The sequence below is a fragment of the Eubalaena glacialis genome, chromosome 12 (genome assembly GCF_028564815.1).
Source record: "Eubalaena glacialis isolate mEubGla1 chromosome 12, mEubGla1.1.hap2.+ XY, whole genome shotgun sequence".
Classification (NCBI taxonomy): domain Eukaryota; kingdom Metazoa; phylum Chordata; class Mammalia; order Artiodactyla; family Balaenidae; genus Eubalaena; species Eubalaena glacialis.
The window spans coordinates 27350264-27363719 of NC_083727.1; the positions used below are offsets into that span (position 1 = coordinate 27350264).

At 39.1% G+C, this 13456-nt stretch overlaps 1 protein-coding gene across 3 annotated transcripts in view; it reads left to right on the forward strand.

The window, feature by feature from the left end:
* The window catches only part of MAP3K5 (mitogen-activated protein kinase kinase kinase 5), a 216838-nt gene that overhangs the window by 144345 nt on the left and 59037 nt on the right, over positions 1 to 13456 (forward strand). For all 3 annotated transcript variants that reach the window (XM_061206961.1, XM_061206960.1, XM_061206959.1), the window contains 3 exons: positions 4781 to 4830; positions 7154 to 7249; positions 10904 to 10985. In XM_061206961.1, the coding sequence (XP_061062944.1) occupies positions 4781 to 4830; positions 7154 to 7249; positions 10904 to 10985 (228 nt within the window). The remainder of the gene's footprint in view (positions 1 to 4780; positions 4831 to 7153; positions 7250 to 10903; positions 10986 to 13456) is intronic.

Consider the following 13456-nt stretch of genomic DNA (forward strand, 5'->3'; position numbering starts at 1 on the left):
ATTAGGAAGTCTATTTGAGGGTGTGGGGTTGCAGTCTTTTAAAATGTCAATGTCAGTTTTTTGAAATGTCTTTGAGTCAACAGACCTGGGCTCAAATCCCTTGGGCAACATGGCATCTCCAAGCTGCGGTGTTCTCCTCTGTGGAATGGAATAATAATAATAATATCCACCTCAAAAGTTGTGAAAATTAATCAAAATAATGTAGGTAGAGTATATTGCACAGAGCCTGGCATATAATAAATGCTGAGTGTATTTTAACAACAGTAACAACAACAGTAATAAAATTGCGGCAGTACGCAAACCCTAACATTGAAAGCCCGGAATTTAACCCTGCTCTTCTCCTTAGATGACATGGCAGCAGTCATTTGGGAGGTTGTTCGTGTTATATTAGGGAACTGTGATATTGCAATTTATAGTAAGAAATATATATTTGATCTTAGTCCCTGTTTCTGCCACAGAGTTCCTAAAACCCTTGAATTTCCTGGGTGCTGAGAGCCACAGAGGTGTCGTTTGTTATGTTAATGAGGTGATGTTTGGAAAACACCTAAGGATGGGGTCTGGTTGCCAGGGGAACCAACCAGGTGATTAGAGGATTGGAAATTTCATCCCCACACCCCTGACCTCCAGGAAGGGGACAGAGGCTCTGGTAAATTAATTGAACCGAAGGAAGGGGTCCTTGGAACCTCCAGTCTCTACTCCACTTGGAGTCATGCCATCATGACGAAATTGATAATGACTAATATAACTATCTATATGCATCTCATTAACCTTGTTTTAAAGTACACAGTGTCTTATTTACATTATTTTAAATTATAGGCATACATGTTCTCATAAGCAGAAGTAGAGTAGCCATCCACTTGAAACTACAAAACCAAGAGAGGTTAGAGACATGAACGTTATTATCTGGGAGAGATTTTCAGAAGCTTGATTGGGAAGAGCAAGGTTATCCAAGGACACTTGGAAACAGAATGGGGCTAAAGGAATTAGCGATTAGCCAGGCCCTGAGAGTGAGTGGAGAGCCAGAAGTTATTTGGAAGACAGAAAAAGAAGAGAAAGTAAGCCAGAAACTTTTGGAAAAAGAGTACTATTTCCAGTTGTCATTATTTTCTTTTTCTGGAGGTTCTATGTTCAATACAGTTAGCCTTGTTTTGATTCTCTTATGTTTTGTGACAATTGTAGAGACAATTTTTATATTATGCTAAGAAGTATATTAGGATATAAATTAGTACATTACGAAGATTTATAGATTTAGGCTGTGAATTGTCCTGCTTCCATTTTTACCATCTTTTGATCAAGAAATATTACATTTGCATTGTCCCCACTGCCTATTACCTTTAGTGCTAAAAATAGTCCGTGTTCAAAAATGTAAGCTTTCTTAAATCAATCTGTTTCCATTTAAAATTCTTGTCAGTTTCTTTGCAAACCCTCCTTCTATCCATAGTGTGTTCATTACCACTGCCATTTTCTCTGTTTTTTAAAATAGAAGTGATATAACTGGAATGAGGACAAGCAATGAAGATAACTTTGTTATTATTTTATTAGTTTAAAGCAACTGTAATGGCTATAATTAAATAACAGATAAGCAACAGGTTTAATAGGTCTTACTGTTAAACAGGAAGTGGATTTTTTGGTCATAGAATGTTTAATTTTTTTCCTCTGAAAGTGGAACAACAGAGTGTTGCTTTTCATTTATCATATTTATTTCTTTACTCCCTCTCTCAGTATTTTCATTCTAAAATGTGGGATGAACAGTTATACGAGCTAGTATATACTTTATATTGCAATTTTCAAAACTTTAAGGTCATTATACCAAGTCCCAAGAGTTCAGGGAGTCTTCGAGAGTTACTCTATGGTCAGGGGCAAATTAATTGAAATCCCAGTCTTTTAACAGCTCTCCCTGGTTGCTGCTTAAAGTAAGTTGGTGCTTGAAGAAAGTCTGCATGAATACATGAAAGAAAAACCTAGATTGAGGAAGAGAGAAGTTATTTGCAAGATATTTTAAATCGTTGTTATTTAGAATTCCCCTCCTTTGAGGTTTGAAGCTAAGCACTCGTGGCCTATCTGGTGGCTTCTCAGGCCAAGGTCGCAGGGTCCCAGTGGAGGACTTAGTGTTGACTCCCCTCCCTCACTCCAGCTCCAACCAGTGGCCACTCAGAGAAGACCCAGGAAATTTCTTAGGGGAATATATTAATCCCAGATTCTAGATTTTGATGATATGATGCTCTCATCCATCAAGGAAGTTTTTAACTACAAAATTCCCAACTAAAAGTGGCTTAAGTAATAAGGAAACATTGTCCCATATTACAAGAACTTCTGGGTGGATCATTCTGGGGGTAATTTCAGTGGCTTAACAGTGTCATAATTCTGGTTGGCTTCTCTATGTGCTCTTGTTTTTTCTCTTGTGGTCTTAAATAGCAACTCCAAGCATCACTTCATATGGACAGCATCCAAAGAAGGTTAGGGCCTTTCCCCTGGACCAAAAGTTACATCACATGTCCATGCCTAAGGCAATCACCAGCAAGGGAAATGGGCTTACCATGGCTGATTTAGGGAATCAATTTCACTGTCCCTAAACCTTGCCACCTGAACCTGAACAAAATTCATTTTTTCTTAGCAAAGAAGGGAGGGAATGGCTGTCGCCTGGGGAGCCAGCAGTGTCTGCCACAGGAATTCCTGCCATCTTAGCTCAGTATTAACTCCTTGTCTTCATTCTTGCCCTAGCTGGGGCATAGGATCTGAGGCTAACCAGTGTCAAGAAAATGGTGCTTGTGCTGACTGGATTAGGTTGAGTGTTGGTTTGGGGCTTGTTGGGGTTAATTATCACTCCAGTTCTGCCTCTGCTCTGCCCTTTTCCCCTGATTCCCACACGGACCCAGAAAAATTTTACCTTACCTGTTGGCTTTTATAGCTCACCAGCGCCTCTCTGTGGTGAGAGGCAAGGGAGGTGGGGAGAGAGGACTCCTCATCCCAGATCACTCCATCTCAGGCCCTGGGCTTTGCACCACTGAAATGGAACATTTCCTGGCAGCACTCACAACCTTCCAGGAACCTAAAATTCTGGAAATGCTCTACTTCTTTCCTACAAAACCAGCCCAGTCAATCTGGGAAATCTCTCCTCGGCTGTTCCCAGAACAGGGCTGACGGAGGATAGATTTTACCAGGGCTGTCTTGCAGGTGTTTGTCAGTTGCTGTGTTCCGTCGCAGGTTTATGCACTGCCCTGCTGGCTCCGCACTCAACCCCACCTCCTGATCCTGGGGATGGCCTTAGAAAGCAGCTCAGTTGCAGGCTATGAGGATAAGGCGGCATTGTGTGCAAGGAGTGTGCAGGTAACAGCTGCAGCTCTTGGGTCACATGTTTTTAGAAGGTCACCTGAGGCCGACAGGATTTAGAAGCAACTTTTCAAATTACCAACTGAAGCTGCAGGCTGCTGTTTTAATTTAAGTCCCTCTGTACTCCTGTTAAGAAAGCCGCATTCCATGAGTACCTTTCTGTGGTCTCTGCCCTCTCTGGGCCTCGTGCACGGCAACATTTGCTCTGTGTTAATTCAGGTCACATCCCCATGACCTGACTGATGTGCATTGAAAGTAGTTTTTTAGTAAATCTACTTCGGGTTTGAGAGGATCTATTTTTAAGTTGCATGGTCCTAGCAAAGAACTAGGTGCTGTGGATATAAATTGTGGCTTTTTGAGTTGCTTTGGCCAAAAGGAGAGTTCTGGGCCACCTCAGAGCCATGGGCTTCATTACCCATTTCACTAGCCCAGCCAAGACCTCAGCCTCTGGCAGTATTTTAAGTGGGTGGATAAGAGCTTGTTTCCCTGGTTGTTTTACATTTACAGAATTGAACTGCAATCAGAATTGACTACAATACAGTATTTGAACTGCAATCAGAATTGACTACAAAACAGTACAATACAGAATTGACTACAGTACATGTATCAACTCCTTTATTTCCATAAAAATATTTATGTTGTTAATTCTATTCAATATATTGTTGTCACAAATATTTTTATAGGGAATGCCATCTAGCTTGTCATTTATTTAATTTAGGTACATATGAATTTAATACTAATTTTAACTCAGATTTAGTAATAAACTTAAGAAATAAATTCCCACATTTTTTTTTCATCTTGGCCCTGTAAATCATCCATGTTTATCATATGGTAATTAAATGTCTTATGTTTAAACTTTATTAGCATATTGACTTTTGCATAAATTAGGTAACAACACATTGTAGCAACGATGGACACCGTATACATGTGTCTACACACATACGTACTTGCTGAACTATTTTCTGAAGAAATAGAACCACCATTTTAGTTAGAAAATGTAACTAAAGATAATTCAGAAGTAATTATCTTTAAACCTTGAAGAGATTTTATTCAAATTAATGTTCTTCTTTCTCAGAAAAGAAATATCGCTCGACTATAATAATTGAATTACCTTGATCACTGGGTTTTTTACTTGAAAATTTCAGGCTCTACAGTTATTATGTTAATCTGCTAAAAATCAAGTTTTAGAATTTAATGAGACTAATTCTCCTAGGTTCTCTTGGAAGCTGTTTTATTGAAGTACAGAAATTATTAAGTAGAGTAAATATCACCCTTGTGGCTTGAGAATGACCTGCAGTTTCCATCCGGATAGTCTGTCTGTGAAGAATTATGCACTAGGAAAAATGACTCTGTGTATATCTTTAAAAAGTAATAAAACAAAATTACTGTTATGTTATTTTCATTTGGATGACTCACCCTTTGTTGTTGTTGTTCTTCCCCTGTGTTCTAGAAAGGTATACATGAGTGGAATTTTAGTGCTTCTTCTGTCAGGGGAGTGAGGTAAGTTTCCTTGGTGCATTTCGTTTACTTAGAAGATGTTTTTCTAGAGTATGAATGTCTTGGATAGGACTTGTAGTCATGATTTAAAAAGGCAACGAACTTCAAGAATCCTTCTGTTGATGAAAATGCTCAGCCTTCTTCAGACTCACTATCTCCATTACAAAAAGATTTACAACAAAACCTTCACTGTTTGAACTGACTCTGCACTTGTCACCTACTTAAAATGTGGTGACAGAGAGATAAATGTGAACTGTGGACCAGAGTCAAGGTGAGGATAAAAGTGAGCTGTGTGGGGTCCTCTCTAGCTAGGTTTATGTTAGAGAATGGTTTTTCTGGTCTTTTGGTATCCCAGGAACTAATCTCTCCTTAGATGTATTGAAAACATACATACCATCTGCCAGGTTGTGTCCTGTAGCTAATATTAATATGGTGAGATTATGGGAATTCATTTTTCTACGACTTTTCCTGAGGTCACCGTTAATGAAGTGTTCTTGAGGTTACAGTGTCTCCCTTCAGTTCTGACATTGCCATCATAATGCCAGTTCCTGGGGTTTAGAAATGAGATTTATTTCAGAATCAAGAGCCACTGGTTAAATGTTTACATACTTGTTCTACAGAAGTTTATGAGACACCGACTCTTGCAAATTTCAAACCAAATTAGTTGTGTTTGCTACTGTGTGCCCCATATAAACAGAAATGAGAAAACTCAGATTTCTGCGTGCCAGTTATACAATACTCTGTTGCTTTTGGCATAATAGTAATTGGTTTTGTTGGAGCATATGAACTGGCAGAGTCGTCTGGGTCACTGATAATTGGAGTTTGCCTGGTAAAAACACCCGTTACCTCATGAATGATGTGAACAGAAACAGGCCAGAGTGACTCATTATATATCTTTCCCATCCATGCCTTCTCAAATAAAGCATTACTCTCTTAATATTTAATTTTTAAGACCAGTCATTAGCAAGACACTCATTACTTATTGCTGCCTTTTTAAGCCATCCATCTAGGAAAGTATGGTAAATATAAATTTCACTTTATCAGCATGGAATGATTATATGCAGCTACTATTGGTTTATATGTTGAGAAACTTGAGTTCCAGTGTGTGACTTCAAAGAGAGCTAACTTTTCTTGACTTCCTCCTCTGTAAATAGAAGACAAACTATAGAAGAAAATCCAGCTGTCAGCAGTTTGTCTTGCATCAGCGTAGGACTTGCTCAGCTCAGTCAATGGGCATTTATTGAGCACCAGCTATCTGTCAAATGTTGAGTCCTGTTCTGCTAAGGATACACAAAGGACTAAGACATAAACTCTGCTCTTGAAGCACTCACAGCCCAGCAGGGCAACACACATTTAACAACTAATGATAGTACAGCGTGAGATTAACAGACAGATGTTCAAAGACCCGAGGGGCAAGAGGAAGTCTTTCTGTTTCAGGTAGAAGTAGTGAAGGGAGAGAGGGTAAGGTCTAAGGTGGGCCTTAAATGGTGAATAGAATTTCTTTAAAAAGTCAAAAATGATGTGCATTCCAAATGGAAGGAACAGCAGATGCAGAGGCATAAAATAGGGATTGGAGAACTATAGCCCACAGGCCAAATACGGCCCGCTGCCTGTTTTTGTAAATAAAGTTTTATTGGAACTCAGCCATGTTCATTCATTTATGTATTGCCTAAGGCTGCTCCAACAGCAAAACTGAGTAGTGTGGCCTACAAGGCTTGATATATTTACTCTCTGGCCTGTTACAGAAAATAGTTGCCAACCCTTGGCATAAAAGAGCATGGCCTGACTGGTAAACTCAAAATTGTTTCAATTTCTGTAAAGTAAACGACTTGCTGAGTCCAAACCAAGTGCTGTTTCATATTTCTTCACTCCTTTATAATCTCTACAATAATGAGGTGCTTTACCTGCCTCCACACATTGCCTTCCTAGCTTCGGAAGCATTTTATTGTTCGACACATCTTACGGAACCAGAATCACCAAGGTCAGTAAGCCAGTTGATATTTACGCTTTTCTTTCGAGCACACAGTTTAGTGCTACAGCAGGCAAGACCCCTTCCCCATGCTAAGTTGTAGGACACATGGCTTGTGTGCCTACAATACCCCAGAGCAACATTATCTGCAGATACAAGCAGGAGGACAAGGCTCAGAATATTAAATAATTTTAGTGTTGTGGTACAGGGAATGTCACTTTTTAAAGTGCTATTTATAACATTTTGGTATAAACAACACTGATATCATAATTGGGACTGAATATAAAAAATATTTATTTTTCATTACAGTACATGGAAGTATTGAGATTACTGTGAATAATTCTTTGTTTGTTTCAGTATTTCTAAATTTGAAGAACGATGCTGTTTTCTTTATGTGCTTCACAATTCTGATGATTTCCAAATCTACTTCTGTACAGAACTTCATTGTAAAAAGTACGTATTAGTCACTGTTTATGTGTGAAAAAGACTGTTCTTACCTGATCATTACTTTTAATTAATGAATGAACATGTAGCTCTTGTAAAGAATTCATGGCCATGTGCTTATATAAATATTTCATTTGCACTGATATCTTATAATTATGTGGCATGTTTAACTGAGAATTTGGGGACCTTTCTTTAATAAATCAACCTTTTTCTTAGTCGTAATTTATTTTTCCATAGACAAAACGTTAACCAAATTTACCAGTTAATTGCCAAGTGTTATGACTCATTTTTAAAGTGTTCATGTATTATGTGATTACCAAAATTTTCATTCTTGAATTCTTTTGAATAATCTCACCATCGTCTGCAACAGTGGCTCCTAACTCTGGTTCATATTAGAATCAACTGGTGGGCTCTAGAAAGTGCCTGAGCCCGACCCTCGACGAATTATATTGGATTTTTAGGTGGAGGAACAACTTGAGCTAAGAGCCAGTGATGTAATCTACACCAATAAAAGATAATCCAAAAATCCATGGACTGCATTGTATGTTTGGGTTAACCTCCCTGGGTATATTTGCCTTGGGCTAATAACTAAGTACTTCCTGGTCCCTTAGAACACCGTGACTAATTGTGGGGACCTATAGAAGTGTGTGACAATTTAGACACCAAAGTGCAGGTAAAAGCCAGCTTGGACTTAAGATTTTGCTGGGGGTTGTTCTTTCAAATAATCACTATTTGACCCCATTATAAATGATTGATATGCTAGCTACAATATACAGTCAATCATTTTTATCTTGGTACCAAAAATATGTATGTTTAATTTAAGATTCTTAGCTAAAGTTTTATCTTTATTATTGTAAAATGTGTAGTAAAAAGACTTGGAAATAAGAAAGAATTCCTAGCACAGGTATGGTCGACTTTTCTACTTACGCTTGATTTCTCAAGGCTATTCATTTGTTTCAGTGATAATTATAGCTAAGATTTATGGAGTACTGACCTCAGACCTCATATCTATTTTAATCTTCAAATAAACTTTATTAGGTAGGTAATATTAATATTTTTGTTGAAAAGAGTAAAAGAAAAAAGTAGAGTCTTGGAGAGTTTAACTAGCCTATAATCATATATAGCCAAAAAGCACAAAACCTGGGATTTGAACCAGGTGCATGTTACTCCAGAATCCAAGCATCTAAAAATTACACTGTGCTCCCACCCCACTAGAAGTGTTATATTCTACTTAGAGAAGTTGGTGTTGAAAATTTTTGTGTGAGTAGCTGATGGAAGTCTTTACCCCAAATCTTAAAGTCTGTCTTTAAACCTAGAATTTGTTTAGGTCTTTCATGTTCTTCCTTCTGGTTGAGCTTGCTTTTGTCTGTAACTCATCAGGATATGTAATCTTCATCAGAGCATACCATCATTCTGATCAGGTTTGGGATTTTCTCTTCTTGTCTTTAACCTCCAAAGAATGTATGTATAGAGAAAGGAAGAGTGAGGAACTAGGCATCACACGCAGACTCCATAGAGAGGCTTCCAGCTCCATAATGGACTTTGTCTATTTTGTTCATTGTCATATTCCCAAAGGCCAGAAGAGTTTTTTATCCTAGTGGAAACTTGATGAGTATTTGTTGGATGGATGGATGGATGGATGGATGGATGGATGGATGGATGATAAGAAGTACTGTATAAGAAAAGGTTTTTTCCTTCCTGTGTAGGAAAATAACCAGTTCTTCCCTACTTTGTTTCTTTCCTGTGTGTCTCCTTTATTCCTCACACAAAACACTTCATTTCTGACATTTCTTGTCCCCAGATGTGTGGAGGTTTTACCCCACAACAAGCAATTCTCTGTGACACCTACAATTGAACTCAATCTACCTGGAGATAGAGTGAGATCCCACAGGTTAAAGGCTCAGTCCCATAAGACTGTTTCTTCCCCTGACTTCAGATGCCAGTCACAAGCCCAGATTATCACCTGTGCTTTAGATATACCAGCTATAGATCAGAGGTTCCAACGACCCCCTTCTTGGGTTCGATTAATTTGCTAGAGAGGCTCACAGAACTCAGGGAAACACTTACTTACATTTACCAGTTTATTAAAGGACATGATACAGATGAACAGCCAGATGAAGAGATGTATAAGGTGAGGTCTAGGAGGGTCCCCAGTGCAGGAGCTTCTGTCCTTGTGGAGTTGGGGTGCATCACCCTCCCTGTATGGGTATGTCCACCAACCCAGAAGCTCTCTGAACCCCCTACTACTGGGATTTTATGGAGGCTTCCTTATGTAGGCATGAACAATATTAACTCCATTTCCAGCCCCTCTACCCTCTCTGGAGGAAGGTGGGGGAGTGAAGCTGAAAATTCCAAACTTCTAATCGTGGCTTGGTCTTTCTTTTGACCAGCCCCCATCCAGGAGTCCACCCAGAGTCGCTTCATTAGAACAAAAGATGCTCCTGGTTCTCTATCGCTTAGGAATTTACAAAGTTTTAGGAGCCCTATGTTAGAGACGGGGTCTTAGACAAATATTAGAACACAAGAGATGCTCCTAGTGTTCTTATCACTTACAAGGGTTTTAGGAGTTCTGTGCCAGAACCTGGGGGCAGAGACCAGTATTTATTTTCTATTATCTCATAGGTACAGAGATAGCATAAAGGTTCTGAGTTGTGTTAGGGAAACTTTTCTTGTCACACAGTAACCTGCTGTTCCCTTGGGCTGGCAGTGCACAGCGTCACCTGCCTGTGAGATCGTCAGCCCCTGTTCATAGTGCCTCCCTTACTCCACGTCTGGGCTAGAAACCATTAGCATCCCTTCTGAATGGATAGACACAGCTAGCGTTGCAGAGGGAAAATCTGTTTCTTGCCGTAATTTTTGGGGGGAGCTCTGATATGACCTCTAGGAAAAAAAAAAAAAAAAGGAACTTTACAAGAATAGTTCCTGAAGAAAGTGTTTGTCACCAACAGAAAGGTGGCTTCTGTCACGAACATATAAGCTAGCCGTTCCTGATTCCATCAGTATTTTGCAGACTGTATGTATGGGACCCCACATGTATGACACTGAAGTGCTCAGGCAGAAGATTCAGTAACTGAGATCAAATGTAGTGGCCAACGCTGTGTCACAGAGTCAGCTCAGAATTTAGAGACACTATTCCGGAATCTGGGTATTTTTGTTATGTCCCATTAAAAATAGTAATATTAACAGCAGCAAAACAATAATAGCTAATATTTAATGAGTGCCCTGTGCTGAGCACTTTACAAGTATTACCTCAAGTCATCTTCACGACAACCTATAAGATAGATACTCACATTCCCCATTTATAATTAAAGAATGAGGCTCAGAGAGGTGGAGAAACTTGCCCCAAATCATGCAAATACTAGCAACCTTGGTATGATATTCAAGTCCACATTTTTAACATTTCTATGAACTTGTCTAGCCTTACTGTTCTAATTCTATAGCATATCGTGTTACTATTACTTGAAGTGAGGCATTAGGTCAGAAATTTCTGGCAAATCCTACCAAAAATATGAAAAATCATATTTTCGCACTGATGCTGATATTTTGTTTATTGCCTGACTCTTCTAGGTCCCATTGTTTTGCTCTGAAGTCACTTTGAAACGTGCTTGCTTATATTTAATATCTTATGTATTATGAGTGACCACATACCAATTTTCATTGCAGGTTTTTTGAAATGGTGAACACCATTACCGAAGAGAAGGGGAGAAATACAGAGGAAGGAGATTGTGAAGGTGACTCCCTGGAGGTAATGACTTTGGTTTCTGTGTTCATTTTACTAAATTTCTCTGTGGCTAATTTTTTAGAATGAACTATTTAAAGCTTTACTGAGGGAAAGGGGTGTGTGTGTGTGTGTGTGTGTGTATGTGCGAGCTTCGTGAGTAGTGACGAAGGGTAGAGAGCTCAGCCAGAGTTTGTAAGCTTTCCCTTAATGTTTAAAAGCAGCTTCTAGAATTCCTTTGGTTAAAAAGGGCTGAAAAGCAAACACTGGAGAACTCTTAGTCAGGAATACTGAGTTTTTGTATCTTACTCTGATAGTGAGTAACTATGCTTTATCTTTGAGGGTGTTGATAACCCTCAATGCAAGAGTCACAGCGCCCTTACACATTTTTTATTCTCCTCTGAGTTATGTTGCAATTTAGACAAGCAAAATTCAGTGAAAATTCTGAATGATAGAACCGTTCGTGGTCCTCGTTCGTATGCGTATGCAGAGAACCTGAAACAATGGAAGATTAACAGGATAAAGAGAGGAGGTGATAACAATCACCCCAGTGCTGTTGCTCTCCACCGCAGTGCTTCTCCTTGGGCCTCCTAGATAGAGTACACTGCAGACACCTATTTTTCGACTGTGTCCATTTTCTCCATCATGTCTGTCTGCTGTGTATAGCACAGCCTTCCACCACAGTGAGGACAGTGCTGGGGACTTTCAAGAGAGCTGACTCTCGCACTTGAGCATCATCAGTGTCTGAAGGATGACACTTCTCCAGGCATGGTAGTGGGCCTCTGTTTTCTCCAAGCCTTTCCCAGTGTATGACTTGGGACCGAATTCTGAATCCAAGCAATATTGAAAATTACATTTCTAATGTTAAACTGAAATTGAAGAAACTAGAGCACCAACCTGACTGGTTTACCTAGTGTATTAGATCACTTCGGTAATGTCGTCTCGTAGGCTACAAGTTTTAGGTAAGCATTGAAGTAGTAGGGTAACAGTCGAGGGGAATTTAAATATAATAACCAATTGTTAATTCTGTCTGTAGTTAAGTTCTATACTTCTCTAGCAGTTGTGTAGCTTTTGATATTCCTGGGTAAGCCTAAGCCTCTTTCATTTAAGTTATAAAAAGATGATAGCCCTAATTTGGAAAAAAGAAATCTTCCCCACGCACTAGCTTGCTGTCTACAGGAGTAATAGACAATACTTCTTATTTGTTATGCTTTATATTTTGCACTGGTATATTTTCTTATTTAAGTGATTGTGGTTAGGAGCTAGATCTCTTGATTTCTACATCAGTGCTCTTTTGACTGCACCTCATTATCTCTGTTTTTATTTGGGTTAAATTTAGAATCACTTGATACATAGCAACTGCCAGGGTAAAAGTTAACAAAGACAATGAAAATGAAACCGTTCCATTAGTAATACATTAGCAAGTGGATAGATTTGAAAATCCATAAAGTTATTTTACAATATCATAAATTGCTGGGTTTACAAAAGCAATAACAGTGATAGCTATCCTTTATTTCATACCCTTCTTTGAAAAACTAAATCCATCTTACAAAAAATACACATAGCACAGACAGGCTATGGTAGCCATGTTAGACAAGCTTGGTCTTCATAATTGACTGAATCAACAGTTCAGAGACTCTGCTTTAGAAACTCATTTAACCCTATGCATTGCATAACACGGCTTTAATTGCCTTAGAATTTGTGAATCTGGCCAGCTGATCTTCCTAAGACTCAGTCTCCTATAATGTAAAAGGGGTAGGTAGATCACTTTTCAGAGAGCTGTCAAGAAGATCCAGGGTCAAGATCTCCTGATCTGTGTGCAGTGGTACTAAATGGGGTGGATTTTGTAAGACACCCTTCCTGATCAGACAGTTCTCCTGCAAACGCTGAGAACACTCACCAGCCAAATATGGAGGAAAGTGCTCAGGTTTCTTCCTAGGAATATCCAGAGGGTTTTAGTAGGTCTACTGACCTCACAAAAACCAACTCATACCATAGTGCTCTCTGATTCATCAAGGTGCTCCTAACTCACACTTCTCAAGAAAGCACAGGTATACTATTCTTTAAAAAAAAAGAATTATTTATTTATTTTTATTTGGTTGTGTCAGGTCTTAGTTGCAGTTTGCGGGCTCCTTAGTTGTGGCACGTGAACTGTCAGTTACGGCATGCATGTGGGATCTAGTTCCCTGACCAGGGATCGAACCCGGGCCCCCTGCACTGCGAGTGCAAAGACTTAACCACTGCACCACCAGGGAAGTCCCACTATTCTTTTAATGTTAGAAAAACACTCGTGTACTTCTGTCCTTTGCATTCTATCAGAATAATTTAAAGTCTATGACATAGAATGGCTTCTGCAGTATTCCCAGTGGACTGTATAGTCTATACAGTGAATTCAGGAGTACTTGTTTTAAGTATTGAAGTAATATTTTGGCTTAGTTTGCCATTTTGCCACAACTAGTGACATTGCTGACGTTGTAGTCTTGGGTGTTCTGTTAGCA